The 25,091-nt window shown below is 42.8% G+C and overlaps 2 protein-coding genes across 3 annotated transcripts in view; both read right to left on the bottom strand.

Moving 5' to 3' along the window:
* The window catches only part of LOC139071766 (basic proline-rich protein-like), a 191,007-nt gene that overhangs the window by 124,482 nt on the left and 41,434 nt on the right, over positions 1–25,091 (bottom strand). The window lies entirely within an intron of this gene.
* On the bottom strand, positions 6,679–17,823 carry LOC107381221 (zinc finger BED domain-containing protein 4-like). The gene is made up of 2 exons (XM_015952797.3): positions 7,921–17,823; positions 6,679–7,796 (listed from the first exon to the last, which is right to left on the bottom strand). Exons 1-2 carry the CDS (start codon positions 8,580–8,582, stop codon positions 7,526–7,528), a joined length of 933 nt encoding a protein of 310 aa, XP_015808283.1. The 5' UTR covers positions 8,583–17,823; the 3' UTR covers positions 6,679–7,525.

Genomic DNA, 25,091 nt, shown 5'->3' with positions numbered 1-25,091 from the left:
GCTTGCTGATGACATCATCATACTACGGCAATACTACTCTAGCAAAATATAGTGCATCTCTTTTTTGATTCTGTTCTTTCACTTATGTTTTGGAAAGACTTTTAAAGTGTTATTAAATTTGTGTTTCTTACTGCCTATGTAGTTTTGAGCGTGTTCACCTAATTTCCGTAAGTCATATGTCCCGCCAATCATCTCGTGTCATCGACAGGCATAGCACCCTAAGCCAGTCTGAAGGAAACATGGTGTCTAATATGGTGTCCCCCAAAGACTCTAGACCTGCGCCCTGTGTACACCCTATGTACTTTAGACCAGATTTTTCAATAACCTGACTTCATTTTAGTCATTTTCAACAATGTTTCAATGGATATTTCCAAGGTAAAACGGTAAAAACAACACAATCTCTCTATAGAGTTTTTGGGGTTTGCTGTGTTTAAATTGACACACTTGAGTGTTTCGGAGCAGCAAAAAGAAAACGAGTAAATACAAAAAGCAGTTTTCAAATGTAAAACTGAAATCACAGTTGTTAGTGTGTGAATATGGGGCACTAGACCCACTGATACAGACGTGACCAGATTCGTCACCTGTTACCTTCACTGATTCATACAGCTTCTGGATGTACATTTACACGCCAATAAGTAATTTTTATAACATGCCTTTTGAAGTTCGACAACATAACAATACTTATAGGCGACCTGTCATCTTCCAATTCATGAAACGTGTTAATGCTCAGTAATTAACATACAGTTCTTTCATTTACCCCAAAAACTAAATTTTCACGTGCCATATGCTGCAAGGAGTCTTTCTCAAATGTTACAGCAGTAATGTTTGTGTAAAACATTATAGCCATTATGACCTTTAGTAAGATGCTTTCTTGGGGCAGGTTTGTAGTGCTGTGGCATGGCTTAAGCTATTGTCTTTATTGGGCTTTTTAAAAATTACATTAATTTTACTTTTAAAATTTGAGTAGTTTGAAACTAGTAATATTTACTTTTATCAAAATAAAAAGGTGGTTCTGACACTTTACCTTCTACAGAAGTCCTGGTACATACATTTCTGTCTGAATAATGAATGAGAGTTATTTTTGAGGTCTTTGCAGATAAGTAGAAATTTAGGATTCAGGACAAACTAAACTGAACAAAACCGAGTAGCTCATAACTGAAATGAGATCAGAACAAACAGGCAAGAAAATGACAACAGCTGGAACTATCAAGTGAAAATATCAATGAGGAACAAGCTCTGAAAAACAACATTGATCAGGATGCAAAACTTAGTTCAAAATATATTCATCTATCCATACTGCTGTTTAGTTTTCTTTTCACTGAGGTCTAGGAGGGGCATCTCCCTACAGAACATCTCCAGCTCCTTCTGGGGATCCTAAGGAATTCACAGACCAGACCGAGTATATAACCTGCACAATGACTTCTGAGTCTGCCCTGGGCTCTCCTCCTGGTGGAATATACGTGGAAAACCTCCAGAAGTGAACAGCCAACCCCCTTAATCTAATTCCTGAATATCTCAGCCGACCCATTTTGATTAGAAGCAGCTGCTCTACTCAAGCTCCCATGACGGAGCTCATAAGTTTGTCTCTAAAACTCAACCCACTACCACATGGGTCTACTGAAGAAGACAAACAGGTTTGTAAGCTGGATGGCAAGCAGGACTAAGGTGGGAATAATGGATAGAAAACTGGGCAAGCTTCTTCCCAGCATCATAAACTACCTTTAATTTTTAAAGACAGTAAAATTGGGTGAAATATATTAATATTTTTAAAATATTTTTGTGTGTGTCCGCATTAAATATCTTAGAGAACGTGGAATTTAAGATTATTATTAGAGTTTTATGTTCTCTTCCACTTAGCTAAGGAAAGTTTTGTTTATTATGGGAAAAGTGGGAATGGCCTGGCATGCTCGCCCACTCGTCATCTAAACTGCTTTTTCCTCAGTAGGGTCACAGGGAGCAGTCATCGGGCGAGAGGTGGGTGAGACAGGGCCACATGGGAGACACTACAAGTCACTCAGTCAATCCTAGAGACAATTTTGAGTCTCCAGTTAGCTTAACATGCATGGCATTGACCCGTGGGAGAAAGCCCACACCTCCCTGGGGAGAAGATGCTAACTTTGCGCAGGACGGTCACAGCCGGGATTCAAACCTACAACCTTCTTGCTGCAAAGCAGAGGTGGTACCAGCTGCAGCGGATGTCTGGTATAGTTAAATATAAAAATAAAATTCCAGATATCTATGATTAAAGCATCAGGCAAGAATAAGTTATTGAGCTCAAGCTTAGTGATGACATTATAGAAATCCAAACATGGCGACCGTGAGATGACCATCTCACAGACAACCTGATGGACAGGCAGCTACACTGACATACAGAACACTAAGTAGAGGCAAGGAAAACCTTCCATGTGAGGGGCAGTGATGATAGACAGAGAGGAAAGCAGGAAGTTAATGACTAGATTAGAGGCCAATCACATAACCAGTCACCCACGACAACACGCTGGCCATACTCTGCATCTACCTGCTTTGCTGTACTGCATTTGGTAGTAGAGGGGCAGAGCGTAGCAGCGGTGGGATTTGAAAGGCGTTACGCTTGGGCGACTTGCTGATTTGCATTCAACAGTAAAGACACACAAGCACATACACCAGGAAGTCTTAAAGCATGTGCATTTCAAAATACAAAATAAATTAAAAAATAAACAACAGTACTGTTTAAACACCCGCATACATGCAGCAAAGTAAACGCGTGGATAGATATTTTCTACTAATTATTCATTTCTTGCATATTCAAGTATGTGTGAAAGAGGAGAGCTGATTGGAGAGGGGATGAAGAAATAAGAGGGATTAGAGGCTGGAGGGAAACACTCACCCCTCTCCAAACCCTCTTCCCTCTCCTATTTTTTCCCCTCTGGCATGTTATTTTTCGCTTTACGATTCCGATAATGATGATATTAGAGAGAAGAAGAGGGGGAGGAGGAAGGAGAGGAGAAAGTGATGGGCGCCGCATGCAATTGTTCACCCCGTCTTTCCTCTTATTATTATTATATTTTTTTCACTGCCACACATCGCACAGAGGGAGCTACAAAGTAAAAGAGAAAGACTAGCAGATGGGTGGGGGCTCAGTGACTAATTTTCCTTTCTTTTACAGCGGCATAAATTTAATAGGAGGGGGGGGGGGGTTGTGGGGTAGAGTAGAAATCCTTTTAGCGCTCTGATTTATGTATGTCTGATGGCTGAATCATAGATCACCGCCGGAAGATGGCAGACACACTGATGATGATGGGGCCCTTCGACAGGCCCCACTAATGCCCTGCTGAACAAAATGTAACCAATCTGTGGGGGCCCTCAAGCATGCAATGATTCTCTAATAGAAACTATAGAAAAACTATATGCTTGTCACCCACGACTGGAAAGGGGGAGTTGCAGCTTAGAGTGCGTGTTGAGAGATGGAAGAAAAGAAACCAAAAAATGAGGCAAAAGCAGGATAAGTTTCAAATTACTGGTTAGAATGGCCAGAGAAAAGTCTATAAATAGAACTGAAAAATGGAGATCAAAAGCTAAATGCAGTCATGAAGAGAAAGGAACCAGAGGCGAGATGGATCAACAGGCAGAGAAACAAACACTAGAAAACAGAGACAAAAAGGATGACCGAGTTAAAGGTATAGCAAATGTCAGATTGAAATGAAAACCAAATAAAAAACTCAGCAAAGGAGTAAACAATAGACAACAGGTAAACAACTGAAGTGTTCACATTAAATCACCCAATCATACAGATGCATGCAAGCCTGATTCACAGTGCAGAGCATGTAGCCCCACCAATCATCCTTATATCAAAACATCATTATGCTGGATGACAGCAGCTAAGGTTCCAGCAAGGCCCCGTTGTCATAAATCGTCAGCTGTTGCAGCCCTGGAAAGAGAGCCTTTTCATTTAGAAATGTCAAAGCTCTCCTGAGCCTCATTGTGGAGATGGTTGTGGACTCTGAAGATGGGGGGGGACTGAATACGGCAGGTCTGGTTAGTCAGAGTCAGATGCTGAAATCATCTCGGCTCAACACGTGTAGGTGTGTAACATGTTGATTCAGGTTTTGCTTTCAGACTAAAATGTTGAGGAGGAGTCTATCTCCTATAAATTAGTTAAGTTTTTGGTGTCTGTTTGACTTTAGGTGCTCCACAAATTAGCTTTTTGATATGTTACTTGAGTCTTCTCCCATTGTGCAGATTTATGTAAAACTACAGTAAAAAAAAAAAACAGGTTAGGCTAAAAAACTTACGACATGAGTGGTGGGTCCTACTGAAGATTTTTCTGATTTACTGTTTACCTTTCTCTCAGGTTCCAGGTTGCAACCTTTTGAAGCAGTCATGTCAAAAATGAATATTTTCTTGAAAAAACTTGAGTGTCCACAGGGTTCAAAGATTTATAGTATGGAAAAAAGTGCAAGAAAGCATCATTGTTTATGTCTTTTACAGCTCCAATAAGTAAGACTTATTGGAGCTGTAAAAGACAATAAGAGCCCATTGGTGAGCAGTGAAATAATCAGCCTAATGTGTCAATCATGTTGGAAGGTTACATGGAAACAGATTTTGTTCTTACCCTGCTGGGTGAGGCCTGAAGAGGGACATATTCATTATTTAACATAAGTGGGCCCAAGAGTCGCCAAGTCTGTACCAGCATTTGTAGTCACCTCCAGTTGGCAGAGAGCACCGGCACTGAGGAAAGAATGTGCAAGGAACGACCCAGGAGTTATTTCTTGTACACCTAAGAAGCAACGACATCCATTTGTTTTACTTCGATATAGGATAAAGCATGCTAGACGCTAACGCTGAGCTAATAATGCTAATGCTGAAATTAATAGTTGGCTCTAAAAAGATCTCCTGCTACTTTTTTCATTCACCAACACTTCAACATTATAGTGAAATGTACTTATTTACTTATCAACTTACTGTGACTCATCTTCGCTCATCATCTAGAATCTTCTGGCACTGAGCTGTAGCTGGCAACCGCCATGAAAGTCACCAAAAGGAGACTGAAGGGTCACTGAGAACTCACTTTATTTTCAGTTGGACTGCAGTAACCAAATTTGACCACAGGGTATCATTCAAACTTCGTGCAGAGGGTGTCCACCGGAAAAGGCAGCAATATGAATAAAAGCTTTGTTAAAGACTTTTTGAATCTTGATACTTACGCAATTACCCTTGGGTTTTTTCTACCAAGGAAACTTGGTAAACAGAAAAGCAGCACACAGAAGAAGACAAATAGAGCTCGGTTTCAGAATCAGAAGTGTTTACTGCCATATTAGGAAATTGCTGCTGAACTGGTGAGAGAGTGAGGATTCTGTTCATCTTGGGTACAGAATGAGGAACGTTTCTTTTTTTAAGAGGTTAGTCAGTGCATTTGCGTCTAAGTTAATCTAGGTCGAGTAATAAACTAGGAGCCTTTATCCTAGTTTATATGTGGAAAACCAAACTCTAAATTGAACTTCATTCCACAGAAAGTAGGTGGCTACATGCACTCTTTCATGTCGGCATTCTTCCAGTTAGCTTATGATAGCAACACAGACGGTAAACAAACTGGGAAGCGAAGGACACAAAGTTAAAAGGGGATGTGCACAATGGCTGAAAGAATGGACAACAATGCTGCAGCACAGTTTATTTGGTACGTACTGTACTGTTTGATGGTGTTACACATTGTGGAAATGATCTTATCACTTCTGGAAGTTACCAGTATCAGTTCGAATAAGCCGTTTACATGTGGATGCAGTCATTTTTCTACTGCATTATCTGGGTGCTTCAGCACGATCAGAACCAGTTTACCTTCTGTAACACTAGCGCGTTTACATGCATTTAAAAAAAACCATGTCAGTCTATTCAGGGCAATAGTTTGGTTTTCTGATTTGCATGTAAACACACTGAGTGTTGATTTAAGATGGCACCAAGGTATGGGGAACCGGGAGAGAGATGAGTATGCAGGTGAATTTTTGAACAACAATAGGGTGCAGTCAAGTTGATTTTCTTTAAGTTTATGTTAAGTTCATTAATCTTTTCTATGCTTTTATCCAAAGTTACTTAAACATTACACATTATAGATGTTTTAGGCCTTTGAGTGGAATCCAGAACAGCCAGAGAATGTCCATGCATGTATGAAGACAATTTGCAAACTCTGATCAGAAAGGGCACAACCAGGTTTCAAACCTGCAACCTTCTTGCCGAAAGGCTACAGTAATACCAACTATACAACCATGCAGCTTATTTTGAGAATGATTATCAAAAAAGACCCCTTATGAAGAAAAATATACATGGAAACAGTGTTCCCTTGCCTGGATGCGGGTCAACAGAGCCCCCCTCTGGAGCCAGGCCTGGAGGTTGGGCACATTGGCGAGCTCCTGGTGGCCTGGCTTTCACCCGTGGAGCCCTGCTGGGCACAGTCCGAAGAGGGAACGTGGCTCTCTCTTCCCATGGGCTCACCACTCGTGGGAGGGGCCGAAGGTGTCAGGTGTAGTGAGTGACTGGTAGTGCTAGGGATGCACCGATACCACTTTTTTTGAAAACGAGTACGAGTACGAGTACTTGCATTTCAGTACTTACCGATACCGATACCGAGTACTTAATAAAATCATGATTTAAAATTACAGGTAACAGCTTTAGTCGTATAATTTAACAAAAAAAACAAGGCACCAGTTTGGAATTAAGAACATTTATTTAAAATGAAAACTGCTGCATCTTTTATGCAACATATTAAGGAATAAATAATTACAAAAAAAAAGGTAAACATTGTAACTCAAGTATTTTTTTCAGTTTGTTGTAAACTCTGCCGCTTTGGACAACACAAGAGGCATTAATAAACATCTTTGCTATTTAGTGCACAATATCCGAATAAACTAACAACATCCACTAACATGGGACTCTGGCAGTCAGTGCAACTGAGGAAGGTATTAAAATAAACTCTAAGACGTCTCACTTAATGGAGCCTATTTAGAAAAAGTGAGTGGCAGTTTTTTTAAGAAAAGTAGCTTTTCTGCATTATCAGCAGTCAGCCTGTTTCTGTTTTCATCTATAATGTGTGACACAGAGCTAAAGAGCCTTTCACTTTCCACACTGCTACATGGAGCTGAGAGGTATTTACGGGCCATTTTAGCCAAAGTGGGAAACCTGATTTTGTTGACACCCCAGTACTTCAGAGGACTGTCTTCACGAGGGCTTGGGGCCTCTCCGAGGTATGTGTCAAGCTCAATGGCAGCTCCTGCTGCCAGCGGCTGTGTGTCAGAGTCCAAGCCCCCAGGCCGGGCTCTCCCAGCTGACCGGCTCCCGTCTTGGACCACATTACCCAGCATGCCCCTCGCGGGGATTCCCTCCACGTTGCACCTGCGTCAATCCATGTCTATATATGGAAGACGCTACACCGGCTCTTCACTCAGTCATTGTTCCACCGTGATCCATGATCAGAGTATTCGGAAGCTAATACAGCTTAACCTCCACCTTTCCTACTCAGACCTCATCGAACCTTCAGCCTTTCCAGAACCGCTTTCAGTCAGCAGTCTGTAATAAAAGCTCTTACTCCCGAACCCAGTCTTCGAGTCTGACACTGTGCTGCTTGGGCCTGCTCCATGGCGATTTCTTCAAAGACAGTGTCCAGACTGCTGCTAGTGCTGGCCTGGGCCTTGAGGAACAGTTTAGCAGGAGGTTCTGCAGCTTTTGCCCGACTACCCTCTGACTCAGCTCTGGACATCATCTGCAGCTCCTGCTTCAGGTGCAGCTTGGCCTCTGAGGCAGTGTTGGTGGCGAAGAAGCGATCTTTATACCTGAACAAAATTAAAGAATTTATTCATATGTGGAAAAATAGGAGATTTTAGTTTCCCCTAAACCACTGTCACAAATGCCAGCTATGTGGCTTTCTGGGGGTAATATAGGAAAATATAGACTTACCTTGGGTCAAGTATGGTGGAGATGAAGTACAGTGGGTTGGTCTCCACGCCACTGAAGCGCTTCTTGACAGCTGTCAGTAAGGTTGCTTTCATTGTCTTGACACCGTGGTCCTCGTCGGTGTTTCTGTTTAGAAGTCTCACAAGCACAGTCACAGCTGGGATGACATCAGAGGCTAGTGCATCGTAGCTGCTCACTTTTTTAGTTAGTTCCTCAAAGGGGGCGAGTACGGCAACAATCTTTTCAATAAGAGCCCATTGGTGAGCGGTGAGACAGTCAGGGAGTTCATGCTCGGACACATACACCCCCAGCACTCGCTTTTGCTCAATGAGGGACTGAAGCATGTAATACGTGCTGTTCCAGCGCGTCTGTACGTCCTGCTGCAGTCTCTTTATTGGCTGGTTCAGCTGTCCCTGAATGTCCTCGAGGCGGGAGTAGGCTAAGGCGGAATGCTTAAAATGCCCAACTATTTTTCGCCCCACTGCTATAGCATCAGCTATGCTCCTCTGTGCTAATAAGCCCTCGTGAACAGCCAGCTGGAGCGTGTGCGTGACACACGGCAGACTTGGGAGCCCTGCGTCATTCATGGCTTTAATCGTGTTTTTGGCATTGCCATGAAGCACAACGTGTACTGATGTTTTAGGTATACCCCATGTCTGGAGCATTTCCTCAAACACATGCGCTATAGCCTGGCTGGTGTGCGAGCCGCAGAGTTGTTTCGCATGTAATATGGCTCGTTGTGGTGTGAAACTCGTCTATCCACTGGGAAGTTAGGCTAATTAGCAACACTGGGCTAACACTGCTGGTCCAAATACCCATGGTGAAACAAAACTCAGAGGAGGCTTGCAGTCGGCTTTGGATATGTTTTTTCACAGAGTCGTGTAATTTGGGCAGCTCTGTGTCAGTCATGTAGCGGCGGCTTGGGGCATCATATCTGGGCTCCAGAACGTGGAGGAGACACAGGAATCCCACATTTTCTACCTCCGAGAGTGGCTGGTCACTCAGTGCAATGTACTCCATAATAGCTTGTGTTATTTTCACAGCACATGGATTGTCTTTGGACATTTTCTCTCGTCTTGCAAGAGTTTGCTGCAGCGTGGGTTGTGTTGGTTTAGCATCGGTAAACTCTTTGTACTCGTTGTCGTGTTTGGATTTTAGGTGCTTTATTAAATTACTTGTGTTTAATGCGCTACCTTTTGCGCCTCCTCTGGACAATTTCGCCGAGCACAATTTGCAGTCCGCCTTTGTTTTGTTGTCTTCATCCACTTTGAAATAGTTCCACACTGCTGACATGTTGTTTATCCTGTGTCTCACCTCGCCTTCTCCCTGCTCTGAGCTACAGCTGGGACCCTGGGGGCGGGCGCTCGGCACCTGTGATTAACCCCTTACTCGCTGCTCAAACATAGACATTTCTAAGACCGTGGTATCGGTCCCTGGCATCGTGGGACTTTTAAAGAGTACGAATACTTTTGAAAATGTGGTATCGAGGCCGATACCGCATCCCTAGCTGGTACCGGTCCAAAGCACTGACAAAGTGAGGGGAGGGAGTGTCTTTGCGCCCAGTTTGCTCCATTTGTGCGAGCACCAGGACAGCAGATACCCTGATGAGCTGCATGACGGATTGCTTATTTAGATTTTACACACGTCATGACCGGCAATCACTGAGCGGGCCAGTTTAACGGCCAGGCCACTGGGAAATCTCCCGTTTCCCCAACCCCACCCCCACCCCGGTGCGTGTTCCGGCATCTGTTTTGCCTTTAGTGAACTTTGGTTTGACGTCAGTATTTGCGTTCTGGGAACGTTTGATTTACAAACCAAGCACTGTCCAGAACCCCTCTTGGTTTAACCCCTCAATCCAACTCTATTACCACAGCACTCTGTTTGTTAGGCCAATCACAGCAATATGTTGGTGGGCGGGATGTTACTGAAAAAACAAAGATGGCGATAGCTCGTTTGAAACTATTTTGGCCTCAACTTTTGACTATTTAGACTTGGGCTTTTATTTGAGTCAAGATCAGATAGAGTTACTTAAGTTTATTTAGAAAAAGGATGTATTTGCATCTTCTTTGTTGGAGTATGGTGGACTGCCTCGGTGATTGACATCAGTAACTTTTAAACCCTCACAGGCAAAAAAAAAATGCTTTTTTCATTAAAACAATTGAAAAAAATATGCATTTTATGGGCAGCAGTTTCATACTCTTCCTTAAATAGTCTATTGGAGAGACAGTTTAGGTAAAAACTGCTGTAGTTCTCAAGCTGTTCATCACGTTTATCATTAAATCACTAAAAATGAAAGCTGACATTCTGCAATTCCCAGTTACTGTGTCATTTGACATCACCAAAAGGAGGACTGTGGATAAAAAAGGAGCAAAAATACTTATGTACGTGTGCATTTGTGTGAATGTGTGACTAATGTACTGAAGAGCTCTTCACGGATACTGACAAAAAGACAAGTTTGCGTAGCCGGTGCTAGTGTGTCCCTCCAGGGCTTCTGTCCATTCACTGGCAGGGGATATGAACTGAGACAAGATGTCAGAGCAGGAAATGTCAGACCACTGCCAAACCGCTGATCTGCACATCACACACACACACACACACACACACACACACACACACACACACACACACACACACACAATACCTCATATTTAATGTTGTCACAGATTATGTTTTCACATGCCGGACATGCTATGGACATACACACACAGAAAGCTTTTACAAAATAAAATCTACCTAATTGATATTATTATTAACTATGATGATGTTAATAAAATATCATCTTAAGATATTTGTCAGTAGGTTGTGGACATGATTTTAAGCAATGACATTCCAAACCACAAAATGTGGAAATGAGTTCACAGAGGAGTGAGCACAGCAGCAGTTTGTATCCACTGGCCACTTCCTATGTTTATTTTCTTTGTTGGTGTGTACACATTACAGATGTCTTGAGTAATGCCTCCATCTGTAATCTCTCTCCATCTCTCCCTCTGCTATCCTCGGGACTCAGTTTTCTTTAAGTGTGTCAATTTGGTTCTCCTTGCTCAAGTTCAAACATTTAGCCCCCAAACAACCATTTGTCTCCAACTTACTAGACAGACACACCAAAATAGAAGAAAATACCTCAAGAAACAAAATATAGAAACAGGAAAAATAAACATCTTGTATGTTTGACAGCACTTTTTGCTGCCTGGATAGAGTTCACACACACACACACACACACACACACACACACACACACACACACACACACACACACACACACACACACACACACACCATCCCCCGTCTTGTCTGGTTACTGGCTGTGCACTTGCAGTCCCTCTAGGCTGTGTGGGGTCACTATGTGTGTGTGTGTGTGTGTGTGTATCATAGGGAAAGTGAGGGGGTAGAGGAGTTGGCATTGGGCAAAGTCCCCTCACCCACCAGCGTGCGTGCGCATTCACACACACACACGCACGCACACACACACACACACACACACACACACACACACACACGCACGCACGCACGCACACACACACACGCGCACACACACACACACACACACACACACACACACACACACACACAACCATCTCCTCACAAAGCTTCAGATGATGTGACGTCCAGCTGCATTTACATCACTGTGATGATGAGTGCTCCTGCCAAACGCCCGGCAACCAAAGTCACATCTGTTCCTGTCTCTGTCGCCACGGCAATACTGTCAGAGTCTGCTAGACAACCAACACACGACCCGAGGGCAACAACGGGTGGCACAGAAAAGAATAAGATAAAGGGAGTGAGAGCGCTGGAGAGTCAGTTACAAGTAAAAGCTTTAATAACACGCATGGGGGTCATTAACATTTCTAATTTGGTTTGCTTGAATGCAGCCCAGGAAAAATGTGTTTATTCCTATAAACATAAACATCACAGCTAGAAACTGAGCAGAAATGTGTTTGTCGGTTATCGGTCATGCTTGCACTGAATGTCTTTTTCATGTTTCTTTGCGTAATCATTGCTGATTCATTAATGACACATTCATGATTTTTTTTTCTTCCGTTCAAGAGAAACATGGAGGTGACGGGTTTTAGTCCTGGGGAATTTTGTAGGTTCAGAAACGGTGAAACAGGAGGATTTTTTGTTTGTTTTGCTTTGGTTTTCCTTTTTAAATTCAAGGTTACTGACAGAAGCAATCATAAAACATTCTATTTTCTTTTCAGAGCCTTTTTAATTTTAGAAAACCAGTTAAATTGATGCCTGAAACAGAGATAATGTGTGAGTATTTACCCTCAAACATTCAGGTGAAGTGAATACTGTCAGGTTGATTGGCATCTCTAAATTGTCCTTAGATGTGAGTGTGTTGGCTTGGTTGTTAGTCCTGTGTGTTGACCTGTGATGGACTGGAAACCTGTCCAGGGTGTACCCCACCTGTTTGCCCAGAGCCACCAGCCCCCCACAACCCTGCATGGACAAGTGGGTATAGACAGTGGATGGATGGTGTGATGTTAGCTTATTGTGTTTGGGAGACAAACTACTTCCAAGAACTTAATGCAAGATGCCAGGACCCGAGAACTCACATTAAAATAAACTCATCTGCTGTTTATCTTCTTACTGCCATTATTGTTTTTTTCTCTATCAAACTCTAAATATCCTTTCTTCTCCTAACCTTTCCTCCACAACTTTATTTGCATCCTTTTGCCTTTTGTATCTCAGATACACACATTTTACTCCCTCTCCTTTCCTTCCCTGCCTCCATCCCTGTCTATCCTGCCAGGGTGTTTATATTTGCCCGGCCCACGGCTGAGTGTCTAACAAGGTGGAAAAAATTAGGGGTGAAAAGACAGCACTGCTGCCAGCTAGGGCCTCTCTCTCCTTCCTGCTCTCATATTCTGACAGTAGATATATTTCAGCTAATGTACTTCCGACTTCTTCTACTTCAATAAGGTATTGTAAACAAGTGTTATCTGCACCCTAAACAATGCATGAAATAAAAAGACAGGAAATTGTGTCAAAATATTTTAATCCTCTTCTGCGCTGAGATGTTTTATACGTTTTTTTAAAATTATTATTTTTTTTTTTTTGCCTTTTTCCATCAAGCATCATTAGTTCATCCATCCATCCATCCATTTTCGGCCGCTTATCCAGGGCCGGGTTGCGGGGGCAGCAGCCAAAGCAGGGATGCCCAGGCTTCCCTCTCTCCAGCCACTTGGACCAGCTCCTCTGGAGGAATCCTAAGGCGTTCCCTGACCAGCTGTGAGACATAGTCTCTCCAGCGTGTCCTGGGTCTTCCTTTAGGCCTTCTCCCGGTTGGACATGCCCAGAAAACCTCACCAGGGAGGCGTCCAGGAGGCATCCTAACCAGGTGACTGAGCCACCTCAATTGGCTCCTCTCGATGTGGAGAGCTGGGTTACTCCGAGCCCCTCATGGATGACCAAGCTTATCACCCTATCTCTAAGGGAAAGCCCAGCCACCCTGCGTGGAAAACTTATTTCGGCCGCTTGTACCCGTAATCTCATTCAATTGGTCTCTACCCAAAGCTTGTGACCATAGGTGAGGGTAGGAACGTAGATCGACTGGTAAACCGAGAGCTTTGCCATCTGGCCAGGCTCTCTCTTCACCACGACAGGTACTATGCCTGCATCACTGCAGACACAGCACCAATCTGCCTGTCGACCTCACGTTCCATCTTTCCCTCACTCGTGAACAAGACCCTAAGTTACTTAAACTCCTCCACTTGGGGCAGGACCTTCTTCTTGACCCGGAGAAGGCCTTCTACCCTTTTCCAACTCAAGACCATGGTCTCGAAATTAGAGGAACTGTTTCACATCCAAGCTGCTTCACACTCAGCTGCAAACCGCTCCAGTGAAAGCCGGAAATCATGTTCTGATAAAGCCAACAGGACTGCATCATCTGCAAAAAGCAGAGACCTTGTCCTCGGGCCACAAAAATGGATCCCCTCAACACCTTGGCTGCGCCTTGAAATCCTGTCCATAAAAGTTAAGAACAGAATCACTCAGAAAGGGAAGCTTTGGCCTAGTCCAACTCTCACTGGGATTGAGCTCAACTTACTGCCCACAATGCAGACCAAGCTCTGACATAGGACATACAGGGACCTAACAGCCCGTATCAGAGGGCCTGGTACCCCATACTCCCGAAGTACCCCCCAGAGGGTCCCCCGAGGGTCGCGGCCCAATGACTTCTCCAAATCCACAAAACACATGTAGATTGGTTTGGCTAACTCACATGCACTCTCCAGGACCCTCCTAAGGGTATAGAGCTGGTCCAGTGTTCCATGGCCAGGACCAAAACCACATTGCTCCTCCTGAATACATGGTTCGACAATCCGCTGGACCCTCCTCTTCAGAACCCCAGAATAGACTTAACCAGGGAGGCTCAGTAGTGTAATTCCTCTGTAGTTGGAACACACTCTGCAGCCCCCCTTTTTAAATAGAGGGACCACCACCCTGATCTGCCAGTCCAGTGGAACTGCCCCCGATGTCCACGCAATATTGCAGAGCCGTGTAAGCCAACACAGCCCTACAATATCCAAAGCCTTAAGGAACTCTGGGCGGATCTCATCAACCCCTGGGGCGTTGCCACAGAGGAGCGTTTGACCCCCTCAGTGATCTCAGCACCAGAGATTGGAAAGCCCAAATCAAAGTCCCTGGACTGTGCTTCCTCACTGGAAGACGTGCCGGTGGGATTGAGGAAGTCTTCGAAGTATTCTGCTCCCCGATCCACAACGTCCCGAGTCGAGGTCAGCAGCACACTGCCCCCACTATAATAGTGTGTGTAGTGCACTGCTTTGCCCTTCTGACGTGCCGGATGGTGGACCAGAATCTCCTAAAAGCTGTACGGAAGTCTTGCTCCATGGTCTCACCAAACTCCTCCCATGCCTGAGTTTTTGCCTCTGTGACCACCTGAACCGCATTCCGCTTGGCCTGCCGGAACCTTTCAGCTGCCTCTGGAGTCCCACAGGCCAAAAATACCCTATAAGACTCTTTCTTCAGCTTGACGAAATCCCTAACCGTTGGTGTCCACCATCGGGTTCGAGCATTGCCACCATGACAGACACCGACAACTCTGCGGTCGCAGCTCCGGTCGGCCTCCTCGGCAATGGAAGCACAGAAGTCACAGAATAATATAATTAGTCATAATGTGATAATGCATTAGAAAGGGATGTAATGCGCTTGTGTGACCTTCACATAAAATATTTTTCACTTCAAGTTTTTTTTAATACAATAGAGTAAATTTAACTTAAATAAAATACTTCTTAATTTACTAAATTTTTAAGCAAATGAGAAAAATATTACAAATTGTAAAAAATATACATAAAAACAAAAACACACGTTGAAATTTAACCCCTTAACTTTCTAACCGAGAAAAATGTTAGGAGTTTGTTTTATTTTTATTTGCATTTTTGTTAATTTAGAGCAACAAGATCTATAGTACAGTAAATGTATTAGTGATTTAAAATAATATAAATAAAAAGGTAATATTAACAAAATGCCATAATATGAACTTTGTTTAAAAATTTCTGTATTTTCTTTTAGTTTAGTAGCTTTTTTTAGCTCACACAATGTGGCTAAAGATATGAGAACTAAATTGTGTTCGACCAAGTACTTCACTTTTTAAAGAGTTAAAAACCAAAGTTCGGACCTATTGTTAAACAGTAAAGGCCAAAGAAACAATCGCCAGAAACAACAATTCATTCAACTGGCAAAATAAACTGCCAGTTGAATGAATTAAAAACAAGATTTTGTGACTATCAGTCAAGTGGTCACACAGCACACATGGCACTGCGCCATGCCGCTGAGTGCTTCGTGGAAAGTCGTGCGATAGTCACAACATCACGCGAGACTTGAGAAGGAAGCAGGAAGTGACGCTATTGTTTATACGTGATCAGACTTACCATTGTGTTTTGTGAGACTTTAATTCATAAACAGTGGGTAAGTATGCTATTTTTTAAAATATTTTAAGATCAATAGTACTTTAAAGTTATCAAAACTGCAGATGGGTTTGTGCCGGCAGTTAGGTTTGAGCCTTAAAGCCGTCCACTATTAGAAACCGGCCTTCATTTACCCCCGCTGACAGCGAGACCAGCTAATACAGGAGACCTGGGGCCTCATTTATCAAGCTTGCGTTCGCACAAAATGGGGTCAGAAAACTGCGTAAGCAACTTTCCACGCAAATGCAGAATATGGAATGCAGAATATCAGCAGGGGAACAGATTGAACCAAAATATCATGAGTCTGTGACAGTGTGTGTCCTGTCACTGTGACCCGATTGATCATGTGCCCTGGCTACTTGGACAAGGGAGATCTCCGTTTGGGTGACTGGTTGGCGTGCGTGACTTTCACCTGGGAGTCTGGGGATCGAATCCCGTTTGGACCATTTTTTTATATCCGCCATAGATCTCTCTGAAGAACTCAGCATTGACGGCTTCAGCAACGCTGTGCCACTCCATGGATTTTCTCTTATTTGTTTTGCAAAAGCACCTCCTTTCATTTGTCCACCTCACCCAAAAGTACCTGAATTTCTGCTTGTGAAATAGCGCTTCCTTGATCTGCGGTCGTGATCGAAATGCTGCAAAAATGTATGTATATGGATGAGATCCACAAAGCACTTTGCATTGACTATTTATGGCAGTAAGTGGGCGTGGTGAGGGCGGAAGTGACTAAAAAGCAGCTGAGAACCTTTCTCGTTAGTCTCTGATTTATGAAGCAGGGATTGCGTGCAGCTGTGCGTACTCCATGTTTGATAGATCACAAACCTACTTGGTGTAAGTACATTTTTTTGTTGAGCTTAAGTACGGTTTTAGAAAGGATCCTAAGTAATGTCTGATAAATGAGAACCCTGGTCGGTAATGGAATAAAGGCCAATATTAGAGGATTTACAGTAAAAAAAATAATAATAATTTTGTTCTTGGCAAGCGTCTCATGATTTCTTACCTTGAGAATCAGAATCAGAATCAGAATCAGAAGTTTTTATTGCCATATGTGTGCCAAGTCACAACATTAGGAAATTGCTGCAGTATTTAGGTGCAGAAGGTAAGATTGAAAAAAAAATTAATTAAGAGATAAGCAAATATAAGAACTAATAAAACACTCATGATACAATTATTAATGTAAAAAGTGGCAAGAATTAGAGAAGCAGCTATCTACTCCGTGTAGGTATTTATCTGAGTGTTTGTTGAATGGTCCAAGCACAGCATTGGGTCACGTGACTGGGACCAATCAACTTGAGTGGGCTGCCCTAGGATGTTCATTCAAAAGTCCAACTGCAGAGGGGAAGAAACTATTTTTGTGGCGAGAGGTTCTGGTCCGAATGGATCTGAGCCTTCTGCCAGATGGGAGCGAGTCGAAGAGACTGTGTCCAGGGTGAGACGAGTCAGCTATTATCCGACCTGCACGCCTCAATGTCCTAGACTAGAGGTGTACAGATCTTGAATGGAGGGGAGTTTGCAGCCAATGACCTTCTCTGCAGAGCGCACAACACGCTGCAGCCTCTTCTTGTCCCTGGTGGTGGCTCCAGCGTACCACACGGTGAAGGAGGAGGTCAGGGTGGACTCGATGATAGCGGTGTAGAACTGCCTCATCGACTGTGGTGATAGGTTGAATTTCTTCAACTTCAAGAGAGGCGCTATATAACAAAATGTTTTTTGTTCTTTTCATTCAAATCTTGAAGGCTAAAGGTAAATGAAATTGAAAGTCCAATGTCTGTGAAGGACCAAACCTTTTCCCATACCCCCCCCCCCCCCACCCCCACAGTACTTTAGAGTTCATTTCAGGTGTTTAACCTTACAATTGCCTCGGCGCAGGAAAGTGTGGCAGGTTTCGTTTAACAATGGCAGCAAGGGAGTGAATGAAAAAAGCAATGAAAGCAAAACAGTAAAGTATAGGTGTGTGTCTGTGTGTGTGTGCGTGCATGTGTGTGTTTGAGGGAGCAGGGGGGGGGGGGGGGGCTAACAGAACTGATGTGCGTCACCTCTTCAAATGCAGACCGGCTGAAGCCTTTTCCCCTTCCTGCTCTCCGTATACCCTCTCCCTAAAGTGAGCTGTTGCATTTCCACTCTTATTAGACAATGAATTATTCGCTCCCACAGAGAGATTCAAGCTGCTGATGGGGGGAGGATTGCATTCCAGAGGTAGTTAGTGAAGTGGGAGGGATACAGAAGGTGGTTGGAAGTGAGAAGAGGTCAAGCTGTTTTGGTTTACAAAACTGAAAATCTGTGTTTCATTAAAAATACATAAAGGAAGTGGTCAAAGGTCTCCTATTGTTCCACTGTGCTCGCCAAAAATGTTTATTAAATTATGTTTATGAGTATCAGTGTGGGTGTGACGACAAGTAACACCACCTCCAAGGAAGAAGGCCCCTGGTTTAAATCCTGTGTGGACTTTTCTGTGTCGAGTTTGAATGTTTTCGCCATTCTGTGGTTTTCCTTCTACAGTCCATAAAAGTGAGGTGGAAATACATTGGCCATCTTTTAGATGCCCCTTTTTCTTGCTTTTGGCATCTCAAAACCAACTAAACACTTCAGAACGTATTTCAGCATCAGACAAAAAAAACTTGAGTAAAGAGAATTTGTTGAATAAAAAAAACAAAACTTATCCAAACCCTTTTGTTCTGTGAATAGAAAAAAAATGTTTTGCAAATGTAATACCTGGTTATAACACCCTAGCAACAACTACATTCAAGCATCTGTGAAAATTCTTCATGAATTTTTGATTTTCAGACAACCTCATCTGGGCAACTCAGCTTGGGGTGATCAGTCCCCGGCTCATGCTCCAGCCTGCGTGCTCCACTGTGGATCACCCATTTTGATCTACAACCACCTGGACAATTTCTCTGCCACTTTGCTTATTTCTTTGTTGGCTTTCCTCTCCTGCAACCTTCTAATACTAAGAAGTTTGATTAAGTGGTGCAATGGTTGTCCTGGGAATGCCCTGCAGCCAAACTCAGTGGGTTCAAGGCGAGTCTTAAGCCTGGTTTATGCTTCTCCGTCAGCTCCGCAAGGGACAGACACGCACGGATTGACGGAAGCATTTTGCTCTTTTACTTCTCCGTCTCCTGGAGAGAGTTGCAAAGCAATTGCCCAGCAGGACCACAGAAGGCGTAGCGCTGTTCTGTGGTATCCTGTCATGTATCGGTCCAAGATCGTGTGTTTATATTGTGTTTTTTGTGTATATATAAGAGACTTTTAACACGGACATATTTGTCTCTCATTCTCCCACCGCTTCATGCGCTCCCCACCTCTAAACCCACGTTTCCTGTCATTTCCGTCCACAAATAAAACACTTGCTGCGCATCTTTTCACTCCTCCAGTCACGGGAGGATGAAACGTTCATATTTTTAGAGTTTTTTCACGAGGCATTCTTCAAGCTTCTCCGTGTCTGCCGCTAGTTATCCTCGGTTCTCTTTGCAATGGCGGCGCTGTAAACAACAGCGGCGTCCTGACCAATCACAAGCTTGCGTAATCCGTTTCGTTCGACGGATGTTTAAAAAAGTGGGCTCGACTCCGTACGTACTTGCGTGCCTGCCGGATCCCTACGCAAGGACGGATAATGGTGTTGCGAGTGCTCCGCGCTGACGCAGACGGAGAAGCATAAATCAGGCTTTACACCCATTCCCTCTGCAGATTTCAATGAGCTTCTGGTATTTTGCCTTTTTCCACACGTGGGCCTCCTCAATCCAGTCTTTCCAGACTTTCCAGGGAAGTGTGAACTCCATGGGTACTACCTGCTTGGACAGTCGACTTCACTGCTCTGTAGTGACTTTTTATGCCTTTCATAGACTAGTCGCTGTCACGTGATAACGACTGACAAGATGCAGTCCTCGGAAAAGACAACAGGTGACAAGCCCCTGCGCATTGGGAGGCAACGCGCTGTGCCAGAGAGTCGGCATCTGACGCCCACTGTAAAACGGGCATTTGACCGAATTGTGACCTTTACCCTCTTGCAATTTAACCCTCCCCTCACTCCCATCCTAACCTTAACCAGCTTGCGCATGCAAAGCTCTGATCGTTGACGCGCTCCAGACATCTGCATCCTGAGCACGGCCACAGTACCATTATCAAATCAGGTGTCGCCACCTCAAAAACTAATTTAACACGTGATCGTTCATGTCGGCTCATTTCCTTTTATGTTTTCTGTCCTTTATTTGTGCCTGATGCGTTTCGCTGCTGTGGAGCGGAGCGCATCACCTGTTTTGCCCTCCGGTGACGCACCTCACTGGTGCGGCCGGCGTGCACTCCGCTGTTTTTGCGGTCGGTAGATCTTTTAGAACTGCAGTTCAAAGGTAACTCATAAGGTGAATATATATGAACCCAGGTAGCAGTTTTTCTTTAGGATTGAAAGGAGATGCAGGAAGAAAATAAACAGACAGGACAGAAAAAAAGTCAAATAAAAACAAGTTAGTTTTTGTACCTGGTGGTTGCAACAAACAGACACCATTGAAGGTAATCATAAGTGAGGAACAGAAAATGAAATAATTATTTTAATGTTTAGAGCAGCAGCAACTCTGAGAGGCTGCAGGCGCATCAGTGAGTTTGCGGCCACTGCGCAGGTGGAGCGGGGAGATGGCTGAAGCAAGATGCAGAAACTACCGTCGTTAAAAGAGATGTGTTTAACTTAGAAAATGTGGGCGCAATTTTAAATGTCAAAAACTCCAGCGAACCAACCAACCCCCCCACCCATGCGTCAGAAAAATAAATGCTTGGTTACCCATCGTCAGTTTTAGTTGCTTTAGGTGTATGACGTCATCAACGACTAGTCGAAGTTGACTCGATTTTTCATTACTTGACAGTCGACTTAAAAAAGTTAAGTCATGCAGCCCCTACCAGGAAGCACACTTTAAAAAAAACTACACCTTTGTGTTGTCAGTCAACAGTCGGTTTCCCCTAAGGTTGATCAAGCTGTTTTAGACAAATGTGGAATGGGACTTTGTGTCTTTTTGGTCAGCAGACATTTTGACCTTGGGACTCTAGCAGGAAGGCCATTTTCGCCAAGTTTCTTATCGAAACCTGTTATTGAATCATGAATTCTGACCTTAACCTAGACCCAACAAGGCATGCAGCACTTTGGATGGTAACAACTGCCCAAGAACAAAGTAAGCGCCTTGAGCATGTACCTCTATTTCAATGCATGTTCAAAAACACAGTACATTAGCTCTAGACCAGAGGTATTCAATTCCAGGCCTGGAGGGCCAGTATCCAGTACGTTTTAGATTTGATTATATTTTATAACACCTTATTTCAATTAGCAGGTGATTAACAGTCTGTCCATGCTCGGAAGTAATCAAACCTGAATGAATTAGCGACGTTTTGTACAAAGAAATGGTCAAAAAATGCCTTCAACCAGAATCCAGACTCTCATTGGAAGCTATAGGAAGCATTTAGAGGCTGTTATTTCTGCAAAAGGTGGAGCTGCTAAATATATTAATTTACAAATTCATGCAACTGCCTAATTTTGTTTAAACAATTATTGCACACTTTCTGTAAATCCTATAAAATTTGTTTCACTTCTCAGACATCACCGTCTGTGTCTCCTATACGATGCATTTAACAGATCATTTATCACAACAACCAACAATTTATACAGGAAAATCATGAAGATTAACATGATTTCAGATTTAGCCTCCGTGACACAAAATCGAAGTCCAACATTGGATGATAGTACATTATTCCATCTCTAGTCTCATGCTGCTATTATAACATTTTAAATAAAATTTTTGTGTCATTACTACATCCTTGCTGTAAGTAATTTACACCATCTTGATTCTATTCTTATTTTTCTTTCCATTTATATATATATATATATATATATATATATATATATATATATATATATATATATATATATGTGTGTGTGTGTGTGTGTGTGTGTTTGGGTGAATCTGTTTTTCTTAACTTACCTATAACTTTGCTGCTGTGGCACCAAAATTTCCCCAATGAGGGACAATAAAGGGCTTCATTATTATTATTATTATTATTATTATTATTATTATTAATAAGGCTGCCTAAACTTTCCAATCCCACTGTAGTTATCTCCATATTGTCAGTATAATAAACACTAAGAAACTTCTAAACTATATTACAGCATGCAAAAAGAAAACAAATTAAAAAATACTAGTTTAGACCTTTGTCTCTAAAGTTTGAAAACCTGCTGGTCTTTCCCTGATAATTCCCCATCCACTGGATGTTCTCACCTTTCAGAGACTGTACATAGCTCCATTTATAATCCTATCATTGAGTAGACACACCTCTGGTTTCTTGTTGCACCTTGCTACATCTGTGCGTGTGCGCGCGCACGTGTGTGTGTGTGTGTGTGTGTGCGCGTATGTCGCGGTGGAGATGGATCCAAGTTTAGAGTCCCAGCCAGGTTTGCTTCAGCGTGATAACAGGCTGCGATTTGTATCTGTAGATGAAGCTCCAGCATAATAAATGTTCTCTACCTCTCACCTTCCCCCATCTCTTCCTCACTCTCTTATTCTGACCCACACACACTATTTCTCTGTCTGTTTCCTTCCTTCCAGCTCTCTGTCATTCCATCCTTTCATTACTTATCAGTTACCCAGTTTATGTCCTAAGCTATAATTTCTCCTACGCCAGCTCGTTTGTGATCACTTCCATCTTTATAAATGTACTTTTGTTTGCTTTATTACCCGCCTCTGCATGTGAGTAAGCACACATGCATCGGCTCACACATCTGTGACTGAAAGTGAGAAGGTGTCAGTACCATTCTCAGGTCAGTTGGATTTGATCTTTTCCACTTTCTGCTTTCACACATTAACAGAGAACCCACCGGCTGAAACAGAGAGAGGAAAGGATACACACACACAAATTTAGGGTTACTGTCACAACCTGTCCTGTCACCCCACTCTGTTCAGTCCTGTGTCTTTACTAATTGCTCCTACCTGCCTCTCATCCCCCAATCAGTTCAGCTCTTCAGGATCAATTGTTTCTTGCTGCAGTTGATCTACAGTTTTCTGCTGGTCTGTGGTAAAATTCTTTCAGCAGTATTAGTCAAGGTAAAGATTCATTCAATTCCCCTCTCCACAGTCAGTCCGTCTGCTTGTTATCCTCTCTAACTCTATCCTCATTATCACCTCGGCTCTGCCTAATACTCACTCTTGCAAGAGAGAGCCGTTTGGCAAACTCTTCCCTTCTGTCCTCTCTCTCATCCTTCCAACTTTACTGACTTCCCTACTCTTCCTCTGCCTCATTCCCAAAATTTCTATCATTTTGATGTGTGTCACATTTGATCTTTTTTTGTCTCATTACCTGATATTTACTCAGCTATACACTTCTTCTGATCCCTCATCTCTCCTCTTTGGACTTGTCCCTGAAGAAATGGTGAATAAAGCCACAGTAGAGATATTAGGGATATACCTGCAGCTGGAATATAGTCTAATTTTCTATAATGAACTGCAACCTTCATCATCTTTAGATCTTCTCTTACCCTAGTGGAAGGAAATCAATTTTTACTCTTATTAGGGGAGGCCTACTCCTGCTTAAGTCACTGATTCAAGTGTGTGCGTATGTGATTCTTCTAGCGTTCTTTCTCTGTCTGTTCACTAGCTCTCTGCATCATTCTTTTTTTCTGTTCCTAATGTATGGTTCTCTCCTCTTTCCCTTTGTGTTCATTTTTCATCAGTACTCGTCTCCCTGCGATTATCCCAGTGCATATCAGAGGCTCCTAATGAAGATTCACAACATTTTCCCCTCCCAGCTAATACCTTATCAAAGAAGAAATCTCGTTCCAGAAAATCAATTTTCTTTCATATTATTAAGTCCTCCTCTACTGCACTTGCAGGTGTGATTCCTTTGGTTTAGCGCTGCAGAGCAACAGTGAGAGACTTAACCCTGAGAGCCCTGCAAGCTTTGTTCATAAGCGCTGATGCGACGTCTCCTGTGACTTCGGCAGACTAAATGGTAAGTGCAGAAAACAGAACAAGAAACATAAAATACAGAATCAAGTGAGTCCACTGAAAAAGAAAACTTTTTAACCTGTCTGGCCACACAGAAGTAGAATAGCATCGCAGTTTCATGCAGTTTGAAACCTTTCTGTTTGGACACAAGCCTAAATTGATGATTAGTTTGATGGTTTGCTCAACACTGTAGAAAATGACAGAACATATGAAAAATAGGCAAAATGCTATCTTGGGCAAACTTCATGAGCTGAAATTACATCCATTACTGTACCAACATCCATCATCCATTACGGTACGGTAATGGATGTGCAGTAACTTGAACCAAAAGTATGCTTATTCTGTGCATGCTCTCCTTAAATACGTGTTTTAGCTGCAATTATATACAGCTGAATGTAACAGGAGGTGCAGTTTAGTGGTGACATCGTTATCCTGCAGCGTCACCACAATTTGCACTTTGCTTTTGAGTCATAAAGGTGTGAGCCACCATTCCTCTTTCAATGACCACAGAAGACGTAAAAATCAATAAACCAAGGTCAAGGTAATGTTACTAATCTCACCAGCAGAAATTTGTATGTCAATATAAGTCAATGAGAAGTTGAAGTTATTTATGATGCCACAGGAGAGACGAGTGTGTGCAGCGTTGCGCACACACTCGTCTCTCCCGATCACTATAAAGCAGCGAGGAGGGTGGCCCATGCAAAATGCCTGGGACAATTATGACATTAATGTGGTTGGATCTGTAAATATTGATGGAAGCAAATCTGTAAATGAGGAGGAAAGAAAAATAAACACAACTTCAGAAAGGTGAGAAGGTGAGTGAAAACAGCACATGCAAGATGATACCAAGACTGTTGCAAGCCAATTTACTTTTAGCCAACAACTCTGTAATTCCTATTTTATATAACAATAATTAAATTTATCCTAGTACTAATTGTATTCTTGTTAGTTAAAATTGCAAATGAAGACATCAGCAGCTATGCTGTTCCTATAGAAATTAAAAACTAAGGATTTCCATAATAACAAATGCACTATTAGGAAATAAGTTTGAGTTATCTCAGAATCCCTGAAAACCTGAGGTGGCTGTTTTAACATTCATTAGGCAGACTGGTGTTCTGGATATCTATAGTTCTATTGTTCCTAGTAGAAATCAACATTCCAGATAGAACATTCGAACATGTCTGATATATCACATGTTCATTCTAGACAGTAAGAGTCATTCAGTTACAAAACTCTTTCACATTATAAATATTATAGAATACAATTG

Source organism: Nothobranchius furzeri, chromosome 9 (assembly GCF_043380555.1).
Source record: "Nothobranchius furzeri strain GRZ-AD chromosome 9, NfurGRZ-RIMD1, whole genome shotgun sequence".
In the NCBI taxonomy this organism is placed as follows: Eukaryota; Metazoa; Chordata; class Actinopteri; order Cyprinodontiformes; family Nothobranchiidae; genus Nothobranchius; species Nothobranchius furzeri.
Note: the sequence above shows the minus strand (reverse complement) of the source record. Positions and strands in the feature narration are given on the sequence as shown.